The sequence below is a fragment of the Diabrotica undecimpunctata genome, chromosome 6, assembly GCF_040954645.1.
Source record: "Diabrotica undecimpunctata isolate CICGRU chromosome 6, icDiaUnde3, whole genome shotgun sequence".
NCBI classification, from domain to species: domain Eukaryota; kingdom Metazoa; phylum Arthropoda; class Insecta; order Coleoptera; family Chrysomelidae; genus Diabrotica; species Diabrotica undecimpunctata.
This window is the reverse complement of record NC_092808.1, coordinates 142,573,939-142,601,895: the sequence shown is the minus strand read 5'-3', so window position 1 is coordinate 142,601,895 and position 27,957 is coordinate 142,573,939. Positions and strand designations below refer to the sequence as shown.

Below are 27,957 nucleotides of genomic sequence, written 5' to 3'. Positions count from 1 at the left end.
ACTCAATCCATCCAGCACTTACCGGAGGCGGAGTTTTGTATTATCAACTGAAAATCAACCACGATTTAAAAATTGTATGTATGTATAAATTACTACTCTGTTTACTAATTGTATACATATATTCTGAGCAATTATTTCGAAAATGACTAACAATCTGAAGGCCTAAACGTCAAAATTTCATATCTTCTATGTTTAGATTGTGATTAGTTTCCAATAAATAGATTACAAAAATTTCCCGTACACTTACATCTTTGTTATCTAAATTACAGCCTTCAAATTAAGTCAAAAATAATCTTTAACAAAATTATCGCTTGTCATTTATCTACCGGTAATTAAATATTTTTATGGAATTCACCTTTAATTTGATTGACTCTTTTCTATGTATAAATAAGACTAATTATGAGTGTCGACCCAATACTTTCTTAGACTTTCTTTAACGCTCTAAGCAGTAACGTTTTTTGGGCGTTAATAAATATTTATTAGTTAATATTTGTGCAATTTAAAATGCATAAAATTATCAAAGAACAAGACGAAGGCTTTCAATTTAAGTCGGATTTGGAAAAAGAAGCTGTACTTCCTAATAGACCATCGAGATGTCCTTGGACCAAGGATTACGATAAAACGGAAGAATCGCCGCATAGCAAATGGGACTGGTAAGTCAAATATATACTTGTCGAAAATCTTGTTCTTCCAGAAATTTCAAAACTCTAAATGTCTAAAGGCAAACGCGAATTGGCTGCAAGCGAATGTGTATTTACACATTTTTTTTCATTTTATAAAATATTAGGATCTGGAACCATGTTTGTCTGTTAATTATCTTTTTTTTTTGTAAAAATGGGGTGTGAAACTCAACCCGCTTGTGCAAAGGTCTGCTATATTTGTTTAAAACATCTTCAACTGTAATAATAGCGTAAAGTACTAGTTTTATATTGAATCTCATTCTTAAATTGGTATTTACATCCCACTGCAGTTTTGGTTCCGATTAAGAAAATCTTAGGGTCTTTGGTGGAGTACCTATCTTGCCTATTGCTTTAAACAATTTTTTCCTATTGTTATGATATTTATTTCAATGTCTATTTAATTTATAATGTCTTTATCAAAAGGTTCTTATCTAAATTTATTAAAAAGCACAATAACTGATATTAATTTATTTATCACTAAATATACATAATTTATTAAAAAGCGAACGCTTTTTAATAAATCGCGGGCGCGAATCTTCTTTATTAACTGTTCTCTTCAATCAAAGTTCGGTTATTTTATATGAAATCCTGATATACTAGAATAGTCGAGAACATCTAGTTGGAGGATTCACCATAATTTGATTCTAGACCTCCACCGAAATTTCTACAACAAAACAGAATAATTAGTCATAAAATTTAGGCCAGTATATTTATCGTAACACTATTAATTCTACCATATCCTACTAAAAATTAATGAATATTATGTACAGCTTCCCTACTCCTAGCAATTTCTCTTTGCGACTTGTCGAAGGCTTTTGACTGCGTTTCACACGATATTTTGCTCCACAAAATAATTACTATGAAATCAGAGGTATGCCACTTAGCTTATAACTTTTTACCTATGTGGCAGACACCAGGAGGTAGTGTCTAAAGGTCATCTCTCACATAAAAATATGTGAGTCCCACAAGGTTAGGCCTTGAGACCTCTTTTGTTTATTATTTATTAAATTTGCTTAAATTCATATCTCCGTACAAATCAGTACAATTCGCAGATGATATGACGTACGTTATATCAGGAAAAAATAATGATGATTTAAAAATGTCTTACGAAGAAGTTTCTACTAAATCTAGCACATGGTTTGCTGCAAACAAGTGGGTTATATCTGCAAGTATGTAATAAACTTTCATATGATCCAGATAACAAAGAGACTGTTAAACTATTGGAAAAAACTATCAAGTTCAATATTTGTTAATCGCCAACTAACAAGAGTTGTCAACTTTGAAACAGTCATTACAAAAGACATATTTTTCTTAATTTCACTCACACCTAAGCTATAGATTAATCATATGGGGCAATTCAACAAATGCACTTCAAATTTTTAGAATGATAAAGAAAGCTATCAGGATTTTAGCAGGGGTTAGTTACCTAAAAAATTGTCGACCTTTCTTCATCAAATTCAAAATTGTGCCGCTACCTACTCTGTTGATATTTTGTAACGAAATATTTTGCCTACCACATAGGGTATTGCTATAAGGGGTTGAAAATTGGGGACAGAAATTATTGGGACAGAGATAGGGCAAGCAAAATAAACGAAACTGTGCGAACGGCTCTCAGGGTTTATTTGGAGTAGCTGGGTCGTGGATAAGTGAATGGCCAGGGAGTTGGATTGGGGCAACTACAAAAAAATGCTAACGTCACTTTTCAACAGTGTTGATAGCCGTGGCAGATTAAGTATGCTGTATGCGACATGCGACGTCTGGCTTGACGCTGACGTTGTACGCGGCCTAAGTCGTTTATTGGAGACCACAGTTTTATTATACGGATGTCACTTGAAACATTAAAACGCTCCACAAAGCAACAAAATTAAATTATGTTACTAAATAAATGAAAGAAGATGGAAAATGTAAAGTCTAGGAATTGTTTCGTCATTTTGATGTATATACAGTAGTATCAATTTTATTCTTAAATTCTATTTACAATAAATATCAACTTACCACTTTGATCCGTTTTAGGAAACCGTATCCAGGTAAATTACTACCGAGTATAGTAAATGCTGTAGGAAATACTCCAATGGTAAAATTAAACAAGATTCCAAAAGCCGAAAACGTCGAATGCGAGATTTGTGAGTATAAATATAAATTATCTAATATATTTTTTGACAAAAAAAAACGGTATAAAAAAAAATTTTTAGATTCTTCGTATTTTTTATATTATCTGTATTATGTATCTACTTCGCCATATTTTAAATGGTCTTTCTGGTGGTCTAGTTCGTGTAATATGCTGGTTCTATTTCCATCTTCTCTGTTTTCGCATAATAAACTATACTATATTTTATGAAGACCTCTTATTTGGCTTATTTTATATTTTTTCTCTTAATATTTTCGTATATTGATCTTTAATTTCTGAGTTTTTTTCTATTTCTGACTTTTTTTATTTCTACTATATCTGCTATTTTTTTGTGTTTCATTTTCACTGAATACCCTAGAAAAACTGCTCGATATGCACATTAGAGATGGTGCAGCGTATTGGTTCAAAGTCCGAGATATTAGGCACATCATGCGTATAGGGACGAATTCCCTACGGAAAGACATTGCACCTCGAAGCAATCACAAGGGCGATTCAGCTAAAAACAATAAACAAAACAAGCTTCAGGTAGATAAACTACATGCTGAGGAGTCTGCCTAGGTAGCCATAGATTTTCAGAGAGTGGCAGTCCTATCTCCTATCTGGGGTAGATGGGTTGATATAGTCAGCAACGACAGAAATCATTTCCTGAAATATGCTGATGACGTAGCCATTTCGTATTACTGCAAGCTTAATGAGACAGTCATAGATAGAACGCATCAAGCTCTGACTATAGTTACAGAATGGACTTCAAGTGGAGGACTTAACACAAGCTCTTAGCATTCCAAAAAGAGGAACTTGGTGAAATAAACAAAATAGTGGTGATCTTTAGATAACCTGTGTGACATAAAGATTCAATCAGGACATAACACCATCACAAAGGACAGCTGGATTCCGTGTTGCTTCATGGTGTCTTTTACGCTTCAGACCCTGTATTTTGCGTGTCTGCGTGACGCTTGATCTCAATCGGGAAACATTTTTCAAACTACCAAGTGACTTAAAAACCACATGGTATCCATACCTATACAAGCTAGTAAGTACATGGTTTCAGAATTCTGAAATGAGTATCATAAATAAATGAACTAATAAATTTAAAAAAGGATATTAAAAGTTGTAATTCAAGCAGTAGTATATGTATAATAAGTTTATCTTTTTTTTGCATTCCCGACTTTTATCGAAGATCGGAGATTACTTTGTCATATCTATTTATCTCGACCGCTTTTTTATAAGTTCTTTGTACCCTCAAATTAGTCCACTCTCAACCCACGTTATTTTTGACGTGACAACGTCTTAAATTAGGTTGTGGCTCGGAGTCACTCATGAAAAAGTGTAACGCCCGCTCACGTCTGTTACGATGAGTCACCGAACGAGAGAGAGGCCCGCCGGACCGGCGAATGCCTTGCGTCTCTCTCCCACTCAAACATGACCGGTCCGCTGGTGCGATGCTATTTCTCCTATCATCGTCCTATCCTCAACAAAATCACTCAAATAGAAATTAGTTAAGTTTAAGTTTACATGTACAATGTTTTAGTAAACAAAATATATTTCTATAGTTAAAATTTGTGCAATTCTTATTTTCATTCAATTCCTTGTTCCTATTGTGCAATTTAATAATATTCATATCAATAAATATTCTACCGAGAAAAAGACGTTGTCACGTAAAATCTTCGACCGTAAAACCGACTTTACAGGCAACCGATTTTTTTATTCCGTACTACTCGTTTGCCTTATATTTTTTCTTCTAATATTAGTTGTAATGATTCATATTTTTGATTTCCCATTAAGTGTCTAAGATATCCCACCTTCTTTGATTTTATGAAAAATAGGAGTGTCCAGTCGGAAGTTCGAAATGGACTACCTAAGCTCTGACGTCACAATGGGCGGGGAATTTAAAAAACGTTTCCAAATATTTCTAATTTGTGTGTATTTTTCCCATAAGAAATGGGAAATATTGGTTTTTTTAATTGTTTGAAGAATAAATAAGGACTTTTGGTTATGAACAATCATTCTGTAAGATATTATTATTTGTTGTTCCTGAATTTGTTTGATAAGAATATCAAAGTACATATTAAGATATTTACTATGAATGTTCATATTTTAAGGTTCTGTTATTGTTTCACTAAACTTTAATTATTAAACACTCATTATGGTAATTTGATAGATAGGTTTCGACAGAATGTTATGCTACAACTTCAACTACGAGAAAACGAATGTGTTTTACAGGGATAAAATCGGCTACGAAAAAAGAATAAAACATTAACTTAAATATTGTTTAATAATAAAGAACACAAAGTTAATTAAAGTTAAATTCAAAAAATACAAAAAGATTACCGAAGTAAAAATTTAACCAACCCGCACTAGTTAAGTTTTTTTTATCTGTTCGCACTGTTGTTTAATGATTATCTGAGAATTAAATGTTCGTAATTTAGAAGTTCTTAAAAACTGATAGAAAGTTCGTAAGCAAATATTAAATGTTCTTTAAATTGAAAGCAAAATCAGTAGTTAACCCTAACTACAGGAGAAGAAATAATCGAACGCAGATTCGCCCAGATAGTTGATGATAATTGATTATGATAACTTACAGTAAATCTTGATGACTGCTACACTTCACTGAAATTAATATACTTTACTATAATACTTTACTTGTATCAAGCACTGAAGTTAATTAAAATTAAAAGGTACTTTATAACTATATTTAATCTAATATAGTATTAGAATTAGAAACTCAAACTATATAAGTGTATACACACTAAAAAATGCACAGAGAAGGTAACACAGAGACGGTAATATGAGCGAGCGCCTGTTCTCAAAGACTGCCCTCTCAGAAGTGGTGTTGCTTCCCTAAAAATTTACGAAACTACCCAAGAAGGTGGGATATCTCCCACTCAAAAATGATAGGATTTCTAAGAAGGTAAAGTTCTAACGACTATTGGAAAGTTCTAGGTAATTACGGTATTAGTAACTTGGAACATGACGAAAATAAAATCTTCGGAATTAGGTTTTTAGAGAAAAATTACTATAGACGTGCTTTCGACGATAGTTACCAAATTTATCAAAAAGAAATCGCCTGAAACCGGAAAGAATTAAACAAGGATTAACGAGGATAATAAGTCGGACCTTTCGTCTTTTGAGGTAGTCGGTAAATTCCAATAAAATTTTCTAATGGTCAACACGACCAACCGCGTATGTATTATTTGCAATTACGGCCACCGGCGTCTCACTTACAGGGGTAAAAGGATTAAAAATTATTTAATATTTTAATTATAAATAAATGTTACAATATTAATATTATGTATATAATGCATAAGTGTATATATGTGCGGATATGTACCTATATAACATTCTTATGTTTAAAATTGTGGCAAACAGTATTATCTAGGGTGACTCAAGGGATCAAGCAATCCAAAACCATTAAAACAAATATTTTTAACACTTAACATTTCATGAATAATTGTAATTTCCTAACAGTAGAATGAGGTGTAAATCCCAATATTTATCAGATGATAATTACTACGATTTGAATTATATACATAATAACATTGTCATAAGTGGCTTACAAAAACTTTCTAATAAATTTATCTCCGATCAGTTTTATGATATCGCATTGTATTATAATAAACATATTTATATTGAACCACTCACTCACTACATTTAGAGAAACAGAAATGCAAGAATGACTTAAAAAAAAGAAGCATGAAAGGGTTACGATAATGGAATTAACCCATTAACGCCTAAATTACATTTTTTCAAATCTTAAAATTTTACTTATACATACTTATCAGTAATATTGTTCTTAATATGGAAATCTTCATGAAATTGTTTTATATATTTGCATTTTTGAAATTTGGCCCGACCTATAAATAGATCAGTGGGCGTTAGCGTTATCATAATTTCAGGTATGTATAAATGAGTTAAAAACTTTTATGCCATAAGAGCATACAAGTTTTTAACTTGACTCTTTTTAACGCTTGACATAATCTTACAGTACATTTTCCAAATTTCCAAAATTTAAAACTCATGAATGGCATCCAATTAATAACAATATTAAAGCATTCCATTGTAAGCGTTAATACTTTTCCTGGAGCAGATGTCTCGTCAGACCGTAACCTCCTTGTCTCAAAAATGAAATTGAGAGTAAAAAAGATAATAAAATCCAAAAGTTCTAATGTGAATACTCATTTACTCAAGATAAATGAAATCCGTGCTGAGACTTTAACTTGTATCAATCAAGAAATGAACATGTATGTTATAAAAACACATAAATAAACTCTACAATGGAAAACAGAAACCCGAAAACCTTGGATGACTCAAGAAATACTGGAAATCAAGGAACAAAGAAGAAAATATAGAAACAAAACCCCAAATAAGTACAAAGAAAAACATAAATTAATAAGGAACAAAATAAAAGAGGCTAAGAAAAAGTGGATGATGGAAACATGCATCGAAGTGGAAGAATTGCAGAAAAAGCATGATCATTATAATTTACATAAAAAAGTGAAAGAATTATCTGGAAAATCACGAACGAATACACCTAACTGATTAATTGACAAAAACAATAAACTTATTAATAACAAAATTGAAATAAAACAAGTATGGACTAAATATATTGAAGATGTTTTCATGGACACGAGAACTAAACCAACACAAATTGATAACGAGGAAGCTCCAATAATATTAAAATCTGAAGTCCAAACAACCCAAAATCTGGCAGAGCCCCTGGGCCAGATGATGTTCTTACCGAGCTGATTAAACTTATAAACGAAGACAATTTAAGTTCAATAACTATATTCTTTAACAACATATACAAATCTGGTGAGATACCTAGAGAATGGCTGCTAACGACTTTTGTTCCGCTACCTAAAACCAAGAACCTCAAACACTGTAATGACTATAGATTAATCAGCTGAATGTCACACTTATTAAAAACATTTTTAAAGATTATACATGCAAGAATATTCAGACAGAAGTGCAAAGCGGATATGAGTAATAGACAGTTTAGTTTTCGTAACGCCTTCGGAACAGTGGAAGATCTGTATAGTTTCACAACTCTTGCCCAAAAATATCGATACCAACAAAAAGATCTTTTCGTTGCGTTTATAGATTATGAGAAAGCTTTCGACAAAGTTAAACAACATTCTCATGGAATGTTTAAAGAGAAAAGGACTCGACAAAAATGACATTAACATGTTTGGTTTAACAATAAACATAAAGAAAACAAAAACCATGGTTATCATTAAGAGGGGCAAAGTCATTACAAGGATCCAGATAAAATTGAAGATATTGAGCAAGTGGACAAAATCAAATACTTAGGAGTCTGGATTACGGAAGATCTAAATCCGAAAAGAGAAATTCGCTCAAGAATAGAGCAATCAAGAGCAGCCTTTATAAAGATGAGAAAATTTTTGAGTAACCAAAGACTCAATCTGCAAATCCAATATCGGATGGTAAAATGTTATATCCACTCTATTCTTATTTATGGTATCGAAGCCTGGAGTATTAATGTTGACTTAATGAGAAGACTGGAAGCTTTTGAGATGTGGCTTTTTATGAGAATTTTGAAGATACCATGGATCGACCATATTACAAACAAAATGGTGTTGCACAGAATGGGAAGAGACAGAGAACTTTTGACCACCATTAAAAGGCGAAAGACAGCATATTTGGGGCACATACTTAGAAATGATAAGTACAAATTGTTGCAGCTGATTATGAAGGGTAAAATCGAAGGAAAAAGAGGTCCTGGTAGAAGACAAATATCCTGACTGAAAAATATTCGCGACTGGACCGGGTTAAAGTTACAGACGCTCTAAAGAAAAGCAGAAGATAGACACGAATTTGCAATGGTTATAGCCAACCTTCATTAGTGGAGACGGCACAAGAAGAAGAAGATTAAATCATCTGTTTAATTTTATATGACACTTCTCGTTTTAAAATAATTTCATATAAATACAATTATTGTTTTTTAACATTTTATTTAGTTTTTTTAATAATTTAATTTACTATCAAATTATATTTATTTATATTTTATTATTAATTTAATATTTCGCCTAAATGTGACAGGTCTGTCAGAAGTTAACAACGTATGCTTTGTTAATACGTTAACAGGTGGCGTTAGGAGCAAACATAATTTATAAAATTATTTTAATATATTATTTGTTTAAAATATAAATAATAAATAAATAATAAAATTACTTTATTCAATTTTAAAAATATATAACGAGTCTTACGTCTGCGAATAGAGTTTCTTTAATAATTTTTTTTTAACAAAATTAATCTCTTCTTATTGATCCAAAGAATATAATATTATAGTAACGAAAATTGTTATAATTTCCAGATGGCAAATGTGAATTTTTAAACCCAATTGGATCATCGAAAGATCGAATGGTACTTAGATGCATTGAAGATGCAGAAAAAAGTGGCACTTTAAAACCTGGCGCTACCATTATTGAAGTTAGTTCTGGCAACACAGGCGCCGCCTTGGCATGGGTATGTGCTATTAAAGGTAATTTGTTACTATCTTTGAAAAATTTGCGTGTATATATATATATATATATATATATATATATATATATATATATATATATATATATATATATCAAATGGCATAAATCCATAAATTCGAACAAAACGAGGTAAATTAAAATTCTCAACGAATGTCTATATTATCGAATTGACGCCAAATGAAATAACAGACTTCTGACGTTTTGTACCTTCGCAATTAAGAATTTGTGTCAGCACACATATAACGTCAGTTTTATTAACATGCAATATGTCCACAATAGTGGGAAACAAAAATATGTTTTTACTTTTGTCACTATGATACAAGAATATGACTTTAAAGTCATTGTCGTTTACTTCAATAATTTTCGCTAATAAAAAACTGATTTTTTATCACGAAATTCCACCAACACATAAGAATTAATCTCAGGCAAATCCTAGTAACGACCAAACTCAAAATCTTTCGGCATCTGAGGAATCAGATACAAATGAATCAGTGTCAGTATCACTGGATGATGATAGTGCCACAGCTGAAGTACTCTCTGTTAATTTCCTCTTGGAGCTTTTAGAGAGAGCAATTGCTTTTATCTCCAACTTCTTTTTTCTAACCATTTTTCTTCGGCCTTTTCTTCTTATTTTGATATTTTTTCGGGGTTCTGCTTTGGGATAACCAAACACTTGTTTTGGACTTCTGAAGAGCTGACGTTTCTCATCAGTTTCGACAATTTCTTCATTGTGATGAAAATCAGGCTCTTTATTTGTCAAATTTTTGCTGTAACTTTACGATTTGTATCACCCTTCTCAAAGGCACTATTTCGCATGTTTTTTAAATCTGCCTTTATGTTACTAAGGGGTCATAGATTTATCAAACGCATCCGTCAACCGACACATTCCCGATTTGAATAATTGTTATTGGCTTTCCTGCGTTTCTCATCATCCATGAGTCCATAGCAGTGTTATAGTATGTTTTAAATGGAGCATAAACAGCCACATCCAAAGGCTACAATTTGTTGGAAAAATGTGGCGGTTCAGTAAGCATGGTAACTTCATTGTCTTTTGCTAAATGTAGTGTCTCAATGAAGGAGTGGCTTTCATGATTATCCAAGATCAGTAATGTTGGATTTGTTTTAGAACTGGAGTGTTGTATAAAACGCCGCATAAGAGCTACAAATAATTTTGAGTTTATCCATTCTGAGGGATTTGCAAGTCCTAATGTAGCAGCAGGTGTTCCGTTTAACATTTTATGCTTAAAATAACTCTTGGGAAGATCGTGACAGGAGATAGTGCAGTTCCTGAAACATTAGGAAAAAGGTTAAGTATTGTAGCAAGGCATACTTTTGTAAAATTTGCAAACCTGTTGAACCTGTAATGCAACACATTTTAACCACTATATCTCGTTCGCCACTTGTAATTTTATTAATTTGTTTTATTCCTCTTGGTGCAAGAATCTTTGAGGACTTTAGTACAGCTGTGTACAGAGACTCTAGATGTTGTTCCTCTACGTCTAGGTCTCTAGTTTCCCTGTATTGATTATATAGGTATTTACAATCTTTGGTCCAGCATGAAATATACGATTTGGTTAGAACGTGTTGAATGTGTATTTTAGCTCAGCTAATTATAAGTTTGGCAAAATTTTCGTATTGTTCTACCTTAGGCTCGATATGTTTGATACTGCTCTCCAATTGCGTGTAATACTTATCCCAGTTTTCATTACGAAAATTCTATCTAGGCTGAGGAATTAAGTTTATAATGGTAATAGTAATGCCCAGTTATTATTACTGGACTAAGCTGCGATTTTAATAAAGAACTACTCTGGTGGAATGGTCATGGCAATGGTGGATATAAATTTTAGATCTGGATTATATGCTTTTTGCCATCTAACAAAAAAAAAGAAGGCTTCTGTTTTGTATTGTGTAAAAGTCGCTTGAGTTCCGCACATTCAATTACTTGGTTGCATTGGTTATAGCCCCAAGCAGTTTGATGACTATTGATCTTAGTGTGAATATTGATTGATGTTGGAATGAAGGAAGTACATCTGGTGACCACATTCCGTTTAGTGGTGATGGTAGTCCACCATATTGATGGTGGTTGCTAGTATGAAGAGGTAATGAGTAAATAGTACTGTTTACTCATTACCTCTTGTTGTAAATGTTTCGCAAAGATATTGCTAACTGAGTACTTATGTACAGCTAATTAGTGCGAAATAATTGTGCTAATTATATGTACCCTAAATGTAGGACGTAGATAATATATTTTACAAAAGAGTAAGGAATAATATTAGGTAAATAAAAATATTTTTTTTTAATTTTAGGTTACAAATGTATTATAATCATGCCAGACAAATACTCACTCGAAAAGGAATATCTAATGAAAGCGTTCGGGGCAGAAACCGTTAGAGTCGCAATGACAGCACCCATGGATAGCGAAGATGGCGCTTATGGAAAAGCCCTTGCCCTTCATAAACAAATACCTAATTCCATTATTATGGACCAAGTAAGTAATAAATTGCAAATAAAGTAAATGAAGTTGCAAATAAAGTTGGTTAACTGTATGTTTGATGTATTGAGTATTTTTGGGTTAATTGTGTATATTGCACTCATATATTATTAATAAATGAAAGCACTATAATGACGTATATATGATCCATTTTACGTATTTATTAAATTTTAAAATCATCAATATTTGATAATATTTCAGGTGGTGTCCGGACCCCCTGGACACGTCCCTGGCTACGTTACTGCATGTCAGCTCCTTCTTGAAATCGTGTCGTTATCTGCTATTCGTTCGTACAGTATGTTTTTCTTTTCATCCTACTGTTTCCCAGTTTGATGTCACCTATTATTATCAATGTTAATCTTCTTTGCTTCTGGGGCGATAGTGATATCTTCAATGATGCATAATAAGCAATATTTAAAGCGAAATTTTAAAGATATTTCATAAAAAAACCCAAAGAAGGTAGAATTCCTACAACCACTTGTCACAAAATTTTTATCGGCATTTATTTGCATACAACAATACGACTGAAATAATTTTAAATCATTATCGCTACCATAACAATCACTTTAAAAAAATTTCATGTGATTCTATAATGAGCAACGAGAGTTTTTAAATAATTTTAACATAAATATAATAAACCATTTTACAATGAATTCACAAGTGTGGGCTATAATAATTATATTTTAATATTTTAATGGCTTGTTTTTTTAATAAACAACAAAAAAGATTAAAATATATTGTTAATAAACATTAAACAATTTAACTTAGGTATTAAATATTATTAAACGTTTATTACCAATGACCCCAAAATTATACAAAACAAATTTTTGAATAATGAAACATTTTTAAAAATAATTTTTAATTTAACCCAGTTAATAAATTTGAGCAATTAACAACTCAAGTTGTCTTATTTATGTAACTTAACAGGCCTTGGAGGTCTATAGCTTAAAAGTTACAATCCTAAATCATAAAATACAATGTAATATGTAGATTTATGTAACAAAATGTACCGTATAATAATTAAGGAACATTTTTTATTACTATAGATGCCATTCCTAGGAGGCTCCTCCAAGAGAATGTCCAGCAGGGTCCAGATACGTTGATATAAGTTAATTAAACCATCTTCTTCTTGTTGTGCCGCAGGTTTGGCAGCGTGTAGGCGTTTTAGTTGTTGTTCTAATTGGCTAGACACACTCGTTTCTATGATGTTTTAAAAAATCGTGTTTACACTGAATGATAAGTTATGACTTATGATATGAGTGACAATGAGTGATGTTTTATTGATTTTTCTTTTTGTTTATGGTCATAGAGATATTAGACACAGTATAGGTATCAACTATTAGATTTTGAAACCATTATAATGGAAAGTAAATCTTTGATTGCATTGGCTTCCCGACTTTTAATAATAATACGCCGGCAACAACTGCATACAGCAGTAAGAAGAAAAAGATCAGACGCCTTTGGGCTCGCAGGTGGCTCTTACGAAGAAATCGTGGACAGGGTATATCAAATTTAGTGTTGATATTATACCAAATTAAAAATAATTATGCTGCTGTATGGGATGGAGCCCTGGACCTTAAAGAAAGAGGTGAGCGATCGACTTGAAGCATTCGAGATGTGGACCTACCGAAGAATATTAAAAATAAGTTGGGTAGACCGAATAACAAATGTTGAGGTCCTCAGAAAGATGAAAAAGGAAATGGAAATCATGAATACGATTAAGATAAGAAAGTTACAGTATCTCGGCCACGTTATGAGAGGGGATAAATATGTGTTGCTACAAACCATAATGCAGGGAAAAATACAGGGAAAACAAAGTATTGGAAGAAGACGCATCTCCTGGCTCAACAATCTGAGAAAGTGGTATAATTGCAGTTCCGTCGACTTGCAGCGAGAGCTGCAATCTCAAAAGTGAAAATAGCTGTGATGATTACCAACCTTCTTAGAGGAGACGGTACCTAAAGAAGAACAAGAAGAAAAATAATTAATAAAGAAACTAAACTAAAATTATGACTAAGAAGACTAAAACGCTAAACTAAGAATAAAATAAAATAAATAAATAATAAAAGAAAAATACGACACATGTTGTGGATCCTCGTTAGTTGTCCTATTATTGTGACATAACTAAACCATAGAGACAATGATTGTAACTTTGTATTGAAATCACAATATCTATTTTTATTTTGTTATATCTTTATACTTGCTTTTCAGTTTTCCAATCCTTCTAATCCATTATCGCATTACGACACTACAGCGGAAGAAATTTACTACCAATGTGACGGAAAAGTGGATATGATAGTAAGTATAGTTAAGTTATGTTATGTTCCTTCCTTTTAAGTATTTTTAATAACTTTTTTATGTAAATATTATGTTTGTGTATTTTTAAACAAACAACTTTACTACTTGCAGGTGATTGGATGTGGCACCGGAGGAATTTTAACAGGAATCGGCAGAAAGTTTAAAGAGCTTTCGCCTAAAACTATAATCATAGGGGCCGACCCCTATGGCTCACAGTTTGCGGCACCGGCAGAGCTGAACAAAACAGATGTAGGATTTTTCGAAGTCGAAGGTGTAGGGCATATGATTGTACCTACAGTATGCGATCAATCATTGCCAGAAAAATGGTACAAAGTGGACGACTATGAAACTCACACTATGAGTAGAAGACTGATTAGGGAAGAAGGACTATTAGTAGGTAAGAATAAAAAATTTCAGGGATACATTGTAATGGCTATAAACTGAAAAATAAAACAAACTTTACAAAACACCGGTCGCGATATATGACTTCTAGCCTAGAACTACTTCTACCGTACTTCTCTCTTCTTCTCAAATATCATGTTCTCATAGAAAGTTGGAAACCAATTGTATAATCTTCATTTTGTTGCAGATTCTTGAGCCATGAGGTTTCTCTTTTATTAGATTATTAACTTCGGTATTTTATATTTGGCATTTCTCATAACGTGTCCAAAATCTACTAATTTTCTTTTATTGATTGTGCGAAATTTTGATTCGTTTATGCATTTGTTTTAATGCATACTCGTTCATTTTTTTGGCGGTTTACGGAATTGATAACATTTCTCTGTATGCTCACATTTCAAATTTAATACCCAAGTATACTCAAGTATTTGACCGGGTATGTTTCCCTCTTCTTCTCCTTTTTCTTCTTTTTATATAGACATGACTTAGTCCGTTTTCCAATGTGCTTCCAGTAAGTAGTCTTTCCTTTGTTTACGTGGTGTTCCTACTGATCGTCTTCCTATTGGGAAACCGTCTCTTACCGTATTTACTACTTTATTTGTTGTCATTCGGCTTATATGATCGTTCCATTCTACTCTTCTATTTCTTACCCAGTTTGTGATGTTCTCCACATTGCATCTACGTCGTATATATGTACTTCTAACTCTGTCCGATATTGTTTTACTATCAATTTTTCATCTCGTATGTTTCTAACGTCCTTTTTGTCCTCTCTGTGTCAGGTATTGTTTCTACCGGGTATGTCATTATTGGTCTGATGAATGTTTTGTAAATTCTGCCTTTCATTTCTTTTCCGATATTTATATTTCTCCATATTGGTTCATCCTGGCAACCTGCGGCTCTGTTTGCTTTATTCACTCGATCTTCCACTTCTGTTTCGAGATTTCCGTAGCTAGATAATGTGATGCCTAGATATTTAAACTTCATGACTTGTTCTATTATCTGACCTTTCAGTTCCAATTTACATCTTAGTAAATTTGCTATTATAACTATGCATTTTGTCTTTTTTGGGGAAATTACCATTAACAAATTATTTTAAGCTGTTTTTCTCCCATTTGGTATACTTGTTTAGTTCTTACTTTTTTTATTATTTCTTTAGGGTTTCCGAGGTCTCAGTCTCCCAAGCCCCCAGACACTAATACACTGATCAATATTCACTTCACACTTAACTTCAGTAGTGAAGTGAATATTAATCAGTGTAGTAGTGTCTGGGGGCTCGGGAGACTGAGACCTCGGAAGCCCTGAAGAAGACATCAGAGAGACATTATTTTGACGACGTTTCGGCAAGGTCGCGCCATTGCCAAGTCAGGTAGTGACGCTTCTTTCTGATGCTTGAAGAAGACTCAGTCAACGCGGAGTCAAATCTGAAAAACTCCAGAAAGCACATATAACTTCCGCGGAAATTTCAACTGTAACTTTTTGCAAAATCTTGCTGTGCTTTGATGAAATAAAAGCCATATATTAAGTTTGGAGCCCAAATTAGTCAAACCTTTCGCGTTTGAATCGGTATTAATAGCGCAATATAACAGTTATTTCGGTGTAATCTCCACCTCTTCCGTCGATTCAGGGTTAATACCAATTCAAATCGAAAAGTTCAACTAATGTCTGCAAAATACTTCCCACGTTAGTGGTTAGAGCACAGAGGTGCCACCTGCTATGATGGCGAAGAACTAAATAATTTATTAAATCGTTTTCTGTCCTCTGGCCTTTCGAACCAAATATAAGTAGCATTCAGCAAAAGCTTGCTGTTGCTCTGATAAAATAAAAGCCATTTTTATAGCGTTTGGAGCACAAATTAGTCAAAAGTTTTACGTTTGAATCGGTATCAATAGAGCGATATAACAGTTATTTCGGTATAGTCCCCACCGATGTTCAATTAAGTCGGCACAATATGGAAAACTTTTTTATTTTTAGTTTTATAAAAATGTTATTCTTTATAAAAAGTTCTGGATATTCTAAAACCTAAAATACAATTATCAAATACTAAATTTTTCCAATCATATACGCGGTTTATCAAAAAATTTTCTAAACCGCGTATATGATTAAAAAAATTTAATATCTGATGATTCTATTGTAGGTTATAGATCATTTAGAACTTTTTATAAACAATAACTTTATTTCATAAAATTAAAAATATATACCATATGAAAAACTTTTTTATCTAGACCACCAGATGTTGGATGTCTCTCTAAGGGACCCAATCCCAAACGAAGAAATACGTCGTAGAAAAAAACAACTGACGCTATCAAAAAAATCACGTCGCTTAAATCGAATTGTGCAGAACACATCGCCAGATTATCAGACAACCGATGGACAAAACGTATTGTTGAGTGGAGGCAGACAGCGACAGATGGAAAGAGCTGAGGGAGACCTATGTCCACCAGTGGACGCATACAGGTTGATGATGATGATGTGTCCTAAGTTTAAGCTAGATAGTACTGATTACGGGATACAATTTTACCAAATTAATTATTTAATATATCTATTGATTTTTTTAATGAACATTTGTGATTTATTTTAGGTTCAAGCAGTGGATTGCTACTCGTAGCTGCTATTAGAGCGATTAAAGATTTTAAACTTGGAAAAGGAAAGAAGGTAGTGATTTTACTATGTGATGGTACCAAAAATTACCTAACCAAATTTGTATGTGATCAGTGGATGGAACAAAGAAATCTGTTGCCTTGTGTTAACACTCGCAATCATTGGTAAGAAAATATGTCAGTAGGTAATACTAAACTTTTTTAATCTATTTAATATTCTTATGCTGATAAACAAAAATATCGAAACATAAATGGGATAAAATTCAAGTGTATGGTATTGAGACACATGTAAGTTACAATTTATTGTGCTTGGAGCAGTAAATATAAGCCATGAATACTAATATATTTTTAAAAATAAACTAGCTAATGACACAGCAGTTTTATCAGTGGAAGGAACTATGGAAAAATCTATAACCAGTCGAGTTAAATATGAAGCAACAAAGTACTGATTTACAAAGAAATTTTGAAACAGATGTAAATTTAAGGCCTTCAATTATCTTCCTTCACAAGGCCTTCAGTCTTCTTCTTCTTCCTATGCCGTCCCCATTAACGGAGGTTAGTGACCACATTTCGAAAAGTTTTTCTGTCTTTTGCAACGTGGAATAATTCGGCTACAGTCATGTTTGTCCATTCTCGAATATTTCGTAGCCATGACTTCCTCTTTCTACCTATTTCCTTTTTGCCATCGACTCTACCCTGCATGATGACCTGCAGAAGACTATATTTATCATTCCTCAGTATGTGTCCAAGGTATGCAGTCTTGCGCACTTTTATTAATTGTAGAAACCTTAAAACGCTCCAGAATCGAATGCTAAAAAATGTAGGTGTTTTTTGGTATGTTTGGAACAATGATTTTTATACGGATCCGGAAGCAGAATATATCCCAAATAAAAGACATCAGGAGACATGAAGAGAGGCTCCATAAACATCATTGAAGTTTTTCAGCTTTCTGAAGCTCTTGAGGGATTAACACGTTGCGTACGGATGTCTGATCCTGAGACCTATACTCTGAACTGAAACTTATTTATTAATAAAACTCCTATAAGATAATTAATAAATGTTTATTAATAATCATTAATCATAATTATAGTGAAATAACAAAAAATTTTAGCATGGCTCACGTGTATGCCACCAGGTATAAGATAAAGGTACTTACTTGCACCAGGAACGGATGGCGCACATGTATGTCACAGTGAGAAGATTTAAAATATGTTGTTATATTCGTATACAAACAAAAGTAGCTAATATGTTATAAGTAAAATACTTTAGGTCTTGTGAAAATTTGCAAAATATGTTCCAATACAAGTAATAATATTTCATTGAGTTTAATACATTTATTTAAACATCCTTTTTAACAAAGTCTCCAAGAATCCATGTTCTAACAAACGTTGACAAGTAGTGACAACTGACAAAGAGTCTCCATACATTGTGCCTAGAGCCCCGTGACCGTAATCATAACCTACTGATATGACATCTTTCCCCTTACATTTGATAGTCCTTAAAACGCACTGAAGCCCTTTTGAGTCTAGCGCTAGTTCTATTTTCAGCATTCATCTGGGAGGTTGAAGGTTCCTCTACTCCACAACTCTGATTCCCAGATGAGGAGTTTAATGATCTATCATTATGTGCAAAATCAGTATTCTTCTTAATTTCCGCTTTAACTAGGGAAGGCCTCAAGTGATAACTGTTTCGCCTGACCACTTCCCCATTTTCTTTCTGCACTAAATAAGATCTGGGTGCCTCATCTACTTTTTCCAGAATTTTACCTGGTCTCCATTCTCTACCCTCTCTGACACCTACATTCTCTCCTGGCACTATTTCTCTTCTTACCTTGGTGTTTCTATCATAATAATTTTTATATTCGTTTCTTTTAGCCTCTAGTTTCTCCCACTCTTTCTTTAGATTTATGTCTTTGTGCTTTTTATTTGATGGTAGCTTCGATCTAAGAACCCTGTTAGTCACTAATTTGGCCGGTGTTTTATCTGTTTCTCCCACTCTTTCTTTAGATTTATGTCTTTGTGCTTTTTATTTGATGGTAGCTTCGATCTAAGAACCCTGTTAGTCACTAATTGGGCCGGTGTTTTATCTGTTCCATTTATTGGAGTATTGCGATACTCCAGGAGCGCCATATCTAAGTCGTCACACTTTCTAATCATGTTTTTTGCAATTTGAACGGCTCGTTCTGCCTGCCCATTAGACCGTGGATAGCGGGGACTGAACGTTACAAACCGAAAATCCCAGTCTTTAGCAAATTGCTGACAATGCCACGAATTATAAGGCATGTTATCTGATATGACTTCGTAGGGTATTCCGTGTGTTGAAAAAATTTTCTTTAACTCCTTGATGACCACCTGAGAAGTTTTTGAATTAATTTTCACTATATGGAGCCATTTAGAAAAATAATCGATCAGAACTAGATATGACTGTCCACCATAATCTAATATATCACTTGCTACCTTTTCAAAAGGTGCTTGAGGCAACTCTCTAAGTAATAGTGGTTCTTTAGCATTATGACTTTTAAATATCTCACACTTGCTACAATTTCTTACCCAGTCTTCTATACTTTTGTTCATTTGTGGCCAATGTAATATCTGTCTTGCTCTCTGTTGGGTTTTCTGAATGCCAAAATGACTCGAATGCAATAATCTTAGCATGCTCTTTCTCAATATTTTTGGGACTATAACTCTGTCTTTGTAAAATATTAGTCCGTCAAGTAAATATAGTTCATTTCTTATATAATAATAATACCTAATTAAATCGCTTACTCTTGACAAGGTTTTGGGTCACCCTTGTATACAATATTTCTTTACTAGTTTCAGATCCTCATCAGCATCCACTTCAGTCCTAAATTGTTCTCTCTTCTCATCAGTCATGTCAATAGTATGAACTATTTCTGTAATAAATTTATCATCATCCACTTCATCTTTTATAAAATTCCTCGATAATAAATCTGCCACATGCATGAACTTGCCTGGCTTAAATTTTACCTCTATGTCATATTTAGATAATCTTACCCTAATCCTTTGTAATCTCGGCGACATTATGTCCGCAATGCCTTTATGCATTAATGCCTCCAAAGGCTTATGGTCAGAATCAATTTGCACTTTCCTTCCGTAGATAAAATTGTGAAATTTATTGCATGCATATAGGATTGCCAAGAACTCCTTTTCAGTTTGACTCATATTTGACTCTGCTGTCGTTAGCGCCCTAGATGCAAATGCTACCGGTCTGTTATTCTGTAAGAGACAGCACCCCAAGCCATTACTACTACTGTCAGTCTGTATCACGGTTGGTAACTTCTCATTGAAATTGGCAAGCACACTACTTGATATAATTACTTCTTTTATTTTATTTAGTGCATCAGAATGTCTATATGTCCATACCCATGCATTCCTTTTTTTTTAAGAGTTCTCTTAAGGGCGTGGAAATCTCTGACAAGTTTGGAATGAATGCCCTTAAATAATTTACCATTCCCAAAATTTGTTGTAATTTCTTTTTATTTTCCGGATCCTTCAATCTTCTTATCGCTTCTACTTTTTTGTTGTCAGCTCTCATCCCATCTTTATCAATTATCAAGCCTGGTTTTTCATGACACATAAGGCAATGGTAAAATGGTAAATTTTTATAATGACAGAACTCGTTTTTATTTTATTTTTTTATGTCGAGAGCGGTATCTACTAGGTTTCTAAGAAACATCGCTCGGTTCAACTCATCTATCTCACTATCGCTTGCGAGTAAGAAGTGTAATAGTTCTTCTTCAATACAATTATTTTTTGATTTTTGGCAGATATTTTACATAATTTAGAAATTTTAGGCCGCGACGGACCTGCTTCGAAATTTTCACAAATTTTTGTTAGAATATATTCGCATAATTGCAATTTACTATCTTTCAACGTTTTTTAATGTTGATTTTAAAAATATTTACTCCACCCTTGTCGACTCAAAGATCATAAGTTTTTTCAACCTTTTCTAATCACAAGTGAACTCTCGTCTTTAGGGTTTATATGTGTAAGATAATAATTGTATACAAAATCTTATATACTTAAAAATATATTTCTTAAAATATTACCTAACACAACCATTATTTTTATTCGTTTGTATGATATTTCAGTTGTTTATAAATTCGCAAACCAATGTAATTGTAAGTGAAGAATACCTTATCCAACAACCTGATAATAAATTAAAATCATTCGGTACACTACCGACAAAAAAACACATCTTAAAAATGTGTATAATCAATGGCATAGGTGCTCGTCGTCCGTACGTTGGTGAAGGCACCATGTGGCTCACATGTATGCCATCCGCAAGGAACGTGTTAAGTGATTTGTTCTTTTCGACTCATTATTTTGAGTTTAACAAACTTAAACTACTCTTTATTTTGTACTAATATTTTTTTAAATTTTTAAATAAAACGATTTCCGCATTGGATATCGAATCGTCAAAGCTAATGTAAAATTTAATATAAATACAATATTTAAATTAGTAGAACTTGCAAGATTTTATAAAAGCATTCAGATGTTTTAAAAAAAAACTTTTTGGCACTGCAAAATATCTTTAAAACCAAGAAAGCTACAGAAAATCTATCATAAACGTTATCACTGGCCACCAACTAACAATTCGAAATAAAAACAAACTGATATAATCTCTAAGAACAAATATGATAGTAGAAAGTAAAAATTAGTGAATGATAACTTTTAAATGGAAGAAAATCACTTGACAATGGAAAATAATCTAAACCTATCTAAATATATATTTAAGAATATGCATTTTCTGCACGAAGTGCAGAAAAATATGGCACTTGAAATACACTAATCACAAAAAGTATCGCACAATTTTTAAAACAGGAAAAAGTTTAAAAGTAATTTTAATTTTTAGGAGAATGTTATAATACTCGTCTATGGTCTCCTTTAGGTGTTTACAAACCAGTAACATTTCAAGGTTGAAACGATTTTTTGTCAAAATAGAAAGTAAACAAATCATAGCTTTAATTGGAGATTGACAATCGCAGCAATATGTTGCTGATGTTAGGTAATCCAGCGTTTAAACAGCTTTAAGAAGGTATAGAGAAACTGGAGTTTACACAAGAAGACCAGGTCCAGGACGTCCCAGGTGCACGAACCCTGCAGATGACGGTTATTTACGTCTACAGACTTTGCATACACGTCATGTTACAGCTAAGCAACTGCGAAATGATCTTTTCACAGTCCGTAATGTATGTTCGAATAAGTATCAATGAGAATTTGGAATCAGAGTCAGAATGTCTGCTACTGCTCCGCTGTTAACGAGGGCACACCGTATGTCACGTTAAAGCCCGCCACTCACGTTCCAACGCCGCAGTGCGATTTTGTCGAATGCAATTGCAGTACAATAATGTTGAAAATCGGATGGGAACACACACGTACCGATTTTGCAGTATGAGTTTTACTTTCAAATCAGAAACATATCAGATAACGATATACTTTTAGCAGCTCTTGCTTGTTATAAACGAAAAAATCAAGAAACGTAGGTGGTAGTTCGCACGAGAACATGTCTATTGGGATTAACGACTGGGCCACAGTATATAGCTAAAGAATAAAGCAATAAACTGTGACTGGACTAATATTCTTTACGGATGAGTCAAGATTTGCACTTTGTGGATCCAACAGACGTATTCCAGTTTACAGACGCGCCGGTGAGCAATTTGCTTAGCGAATTAAAAAAAAATAAAAAACGATTAAAAAGCTGAAACAAAAACAAATGAAACCTTGTATATAGTATAATTACGTTTGATTAGTTTGTTTTTAATATAAATACATATTATTCACCTTAAAAATAAAAAAAATTAAATGTCCTGTAGTAAATGCCTAGAGTTTTTTTAACTGTTGGGCGTTTATCAAAACTTCTTACCTACTCTATCGCCATCAATATTTTCTTCGAGTAAAATTTTATATCGCCGCGTTTAATGTTAAAATAGCAACGGTGGTAGCCCGTATTAGATATAGCTACTCCAAGGCACCAGCGGAACCCGCTGTGGCCACGCCTATGCAGTATATAAGAGAGATTCTTGAAGAAAATGACGTGCCTTTTGTTCCAATTATTGGAGATAATTTTGTTCTTATGACTAAAAACGCTCTCCCACACGTTGCTCCAATAACAACGCAATATCTTAAAGAAGGGTACTCAAGGTCTAGATTGGCCAGCAGTCAGTCCAGACCTAAACCCAATTGAGCATGTTTGGGACTACTTAAAAAGACGCATAAGAGCCCGTATCGTCGCTCCAGATAACCTATGTTAGATACTAAAATGTTTAATTTGTCCTTAAAATTCCTTATTTCATAGATTTGTATTTTTCATTTTTGTTGAATAATTGTTATTTTTATTTTTTTGGCCTGACAGTATTTGATTTTTTTTTACTGGAATAAACCACTGTTAAATATTCCTACATTTCATTCCCAGGCATTTCCAAAAAAATGTAGGAGATATTAATCAAAACTTCTAATAGACTACTAATAGACTTTTAATAGCCTCTATTTTAAGTAGTGTTTGAAAGTTTTGTCTTGTATTTGTAACAAGATGAAAATATGTAACAAATATTTTACTTTCTGAGATCCACCTTATTACATTGGTGAGTACTTCTTGTTCTATATAAAACTATTTGTTTTAGGTGGTGGGATATTAATGTTACGGAGTTGTCGTTCAAACCCTGCCGAAATATTGGAAAATCGACCCATCCCGCCCAAGTATTAGCTACTTTAGATGAGCTGAATGTTGACTATTTGCCAGTTGTGGACAATGAGTATGTAAAATATGGTGTTAAGTGAAATACATATAAGAAATTAAGCATAATTAGGTATACATGCTAAAGTATAATTGAAGATACTGGTGCAAAAAAAGATGGAGCTTCATTTCAGCAATTTTTCAGGACAAGCAACAAACTGTTTGACTACTTGCCAAATAACAAATATTTGCTATTCGGGACTCGCCGAATATCGCATGTCTGTATTTGTCAAATCGATGACAATGGCATCGACAAAACTATGACTAATGTGTCTTTACAAGATTTGACAGCACAAGTCAGTGGGGTAGTATAAATGATAATTTTTTACTGAATTTGATAAGAGACTATGACTTCAATGCAATACATAATGAACATCTAGGAACATATTATACTACCTTCCGTCACATACGTTAAAGATATTTTTTAACGCATGACAATGCTCGGTACTGAACTTCAGCGGCTTCAAGTTGGAAACTTCGGTTTCGAGCTATCTTCGATACATGTAATAAACTGAGAAGACATGTGAAAAAAGGAATTCAGTACTACTTAATTTGCGAAATCTCAAACTTTCTTTTATAGAAGAATTGGATTTCGCAAGTACTGTGAATGTAGGCAGTTTTAACAACAAGAAATTGGCCACATAATAACACTTGTCAGACTCATAGTTACTTAAGCTGCTCTAGTTTGGTGGAACAAAATAAATCAGCAAAAAGCGATTATAGAGTAGCAAAAAGTGCCAAGACTCGATTGTGTAATGTGAAATGTGATCGCACCCACGGCAGTCTAGACATGATGAACATGTAAGAACAATTGCTCTAGAAAGTGCCTTTAGGCTTAGATATACTGAGGATCTAAAACCCAGTATCCTATTGGGACTGTAAAGTTTGAAGTGTTTTTAATATTGCAATCCAAGATGGCTACAGAGATTATGTCTGAAAAACAACATTTTGAACTCAAACTAAATACTATCATCAACAGTTAACACTAAACGAAATTATTCAAATCACAAAAGGTGGTGTCACATTTTATACTGATGGGTAAAGAACAAGAGGGAGTAGGGATAAGGGTTCCTGGTTCTAACAGCAGTCAATGGACCTCGCAGATACTCCTACAATATTTTAAGCATAACTGTTAGCAATTAGACTAATAGACTCTCTTAGAAGCCAAGATCTGTTAAACTGAATGTAGATATAGGGTATACACAAAAATCGTTTGAATACTATATTAGGAAAAGTTCCTCTAATTATGTTTATACACGAAGTGAAGGTTTGTCTTTTCCCAATATGTATATTAAATAAGAGTAATCTAGGAATCTAAGTATAGTAAAACTTGTAGTTGCGCTCATAACTTTCATAAAATATACTCACTGCTTAAAATAGATTCTGTTGTTAACTAAAATGATCTTTTCAGTTATCTTTTATAAAAAGAATCTCAACGTACTTTAATATTCTTTATACATTTTAGAAATATTGTTGGATTAGCTACAAGAAGGAAAACCCTCAACCGCCTCATAGCAGAAGACTCACCGAAAGATGAAATCAATAATTGCTTAGAGAGAATGTTTTCTAAATTACCCAAAGCAAGTTCTCTCGGTCTTGTATCCAGAGTTTTAGAAATTGAACCTTACGTCGTGATACTGGAAACAGACAGTAAGTATTGAATTTTTCACCAGGTGACTCTTTATATTTTGCCTCTGATTATGAAAGTTTACTTTGAGTAATTTTCAAAATAGCAGCAATGAAATAAAAAGAAAAGAAAAAAGATGAATTGTTCATATATGGGTCTTCATCATCATTCAGCCTCAAAAGTCCACTGCTGAACATAGGTCTCTTCCTCGTGTTTCCAACGCCATCTATCTTGCGCCACTCTCATTCAGTTTTTATTTTCTTTTCCTAAAATAGTCACCCCATTGTGTAGGTGGTTGACCGACGTTTCTCTTATCTTCCCTTGGTCTTTATTCCAATAACCTCTTTAAACGATGTCCTGCACATCTTCATTTTAGTCTGGCAATCCTTTCGATGACGTCAGTCACCCTGGTTCTCCTCTTGACCTCTTCGTTTTTTTATTGTCTTCGTCTCGCAGTGTTATTCGTTACTTGGATCGCTCCATTCTTCTGTGCGGAATTCTCAGTTTGGTAGCCGCGGCATTTGCTAAAGTAAGTGTTTCTGTTCCGTATTTCAACACTGGGAGGATGCATTAATCAAATACTTTTCTCTTCAGGCATGTGGATAGTTCACTTTTAAAAGTTTCTCTCAGTTTTCCATATACTGCCCACCCAAGATCGATTCTTCTCTTCAGTAGTTCATTTGTCTGATTATCCCTGCCAATCATTATTTTCTTGTCCAGCCCACAAAATTATGAAATGTGGGTCTTATATATAAGATATTTAAATTCGCTGGTTGGCCTTTACGATTCTTCCATCCTTATTGAACTTCCTCACCGTTTTGTGTTTATTTATCCTGGTCCATTCTTTTGTCAGGAGAAAATACGAAATGGATAGTCACTTCCGGCAGAGCCATTCACATTAATGAATCCTGAGTGGTGCCTGGTACCCACAGTTGAGCAGTCCTTGGCTTCTACTCTGCGGTGCTCACCTTACAGAATTAGAGACCAAGGTCGAGCAAGAACAGCCCCTCCACTACAACAAGTTTTAGCAGTATTGAAGAGATATCTTTCGTTAAAATGAATGGATATACTTCGTAAGAAATGTAGTTAAAAAGAGTGAGGTAGATTTAGACTCCATTTAATATAGTAGAACTTTTACACTTGGTAAATAAGTTTCTCTTGCTTCAACAAACGAAAAATCTATTGAATTTGGGATTAATAGAGAATTCTGGATATATTAGTCAAGCAACTTGGTTTCAAGTACCTTTGGAACAAAGATACATGGTGTGACAAATTTGGTAACATTGCTAACGAATAAAAAACTGAAAACTTTGGTTTTCAACAATTCCACAAAATGTATTACAATTTATTATCACTAGCAGAGAAAATTAAGAAAATATATCAAGAGCAACAAGAGCCAAAAGAAAAAGCACTTACACAGTGGTATATACAAACTTAAATGTGGTGACTGCCCAAAAACTTATATCGGTCAAACTGGTAGAAATTTTAATAAACGAATAGCAGAACATAAAAGGGCTTTCATTAATAGAAAAACACTTCACCTTCTTCTTCAATCATTCTTTTAATGACAATTTCGAATTCTCCATATTCCAAAGGAAGGTCTTTAGCTATCTTTATTAGAATCTATGGAAATTAAAAAATTGAAAAATAGAGATATAATTCTTTATGACCAGCTTTAGACAAACAGTTCTACCCTCTTTAACTTAATCAGTTGAAGACTATAAAGTGTAGATACATAACTAAACTAGCGCACTTAAGAAAAGCACTATGCCGAAACAGCAGTAATGGTAATAAATTATAATAGATTTTGTGGAAATGTTGAAAACAAAATTTTTCAGTGTTTTATTACTAGATAAAATGAACTTTCATTATGTAATGGTCAAATTCATCACTTATTGTTAACCAAATTGTTACTTTCTTTTTATGTTTTCTTCTTAAACTATTTATAGTTACTTCATGAATATCATTTGGTTTAACTTTTGGTTTATTTTATGTAGTGACTGGAAAAAACCTGGAATAATATGAGACGACCCTTTAAGTAAAATGAAGGAGCCTTTTAGGTATTAGGTATGATCTTTAAACCTAATACCTAAAGGTACCTAAAGCTATACTTAACAAAGAGGCGAATGATTCAGACTTCTTCTAAATAGATTAAATGGTCTGATATAACGTTCCATAATCAGCTCATTTTTTGCATGAAGTAGAACTCAACCGGGCAAAAACATTCGTGTTCAAATGTTTAATGATTTTAATTTGTTTTTAATCCGCTACTCACTAATCTCTTCTTTTTTTAGACGGAGTTAATAAAGCATTAGGAGTAGTAACAGCCGACGACCTTTTACATTATATAAAAAGCAAAAAAGAGTAGAAAAAATCCATAATCAATATAAATTATGATAATAAAGGTACACATGTAGTATAATTTTTAATAAATGTATCACTTTTTATATACTAATATGACAAATAAACTATTTTAAAATA

At 33.1% G+C, this 27,957-nt stretch overlaps 1 protein-coding gene across 1 annotated transcript; it reads left to right on the top strand.

Annotated features, from left to right (window-relative positions):
* Positions 1 to 369: 369 nt before the first annotated feature.
* Positions 370 to 27,957, top strand: LOC140444005 (cystathionine beta-synthase-like). Its single transcript, XM_072535576.1, has 10 exons — positions 370 to 653; positions 2,694 to 2,803; positions 9,140 to 9,307; positions 11,615 to 11,796; positions 14,011 to 14,097; positions 14,209 to 14,494; positions 17,075 to 17,258; positions 23,737 to 23,868; positions 25,315 to 25,499; positions 27,771 to 27,957. Exons 1-10 carry the CDS (start codon positions 505 to 507, stop codon positions 27,842 to 27,844), a joined length of 1,557 nt encoding a protein of 518 aa, XP_072391677.1. The 5' UTR covers positions 370 to 504; the 3' UTR covers positions 27,845 to 27,957.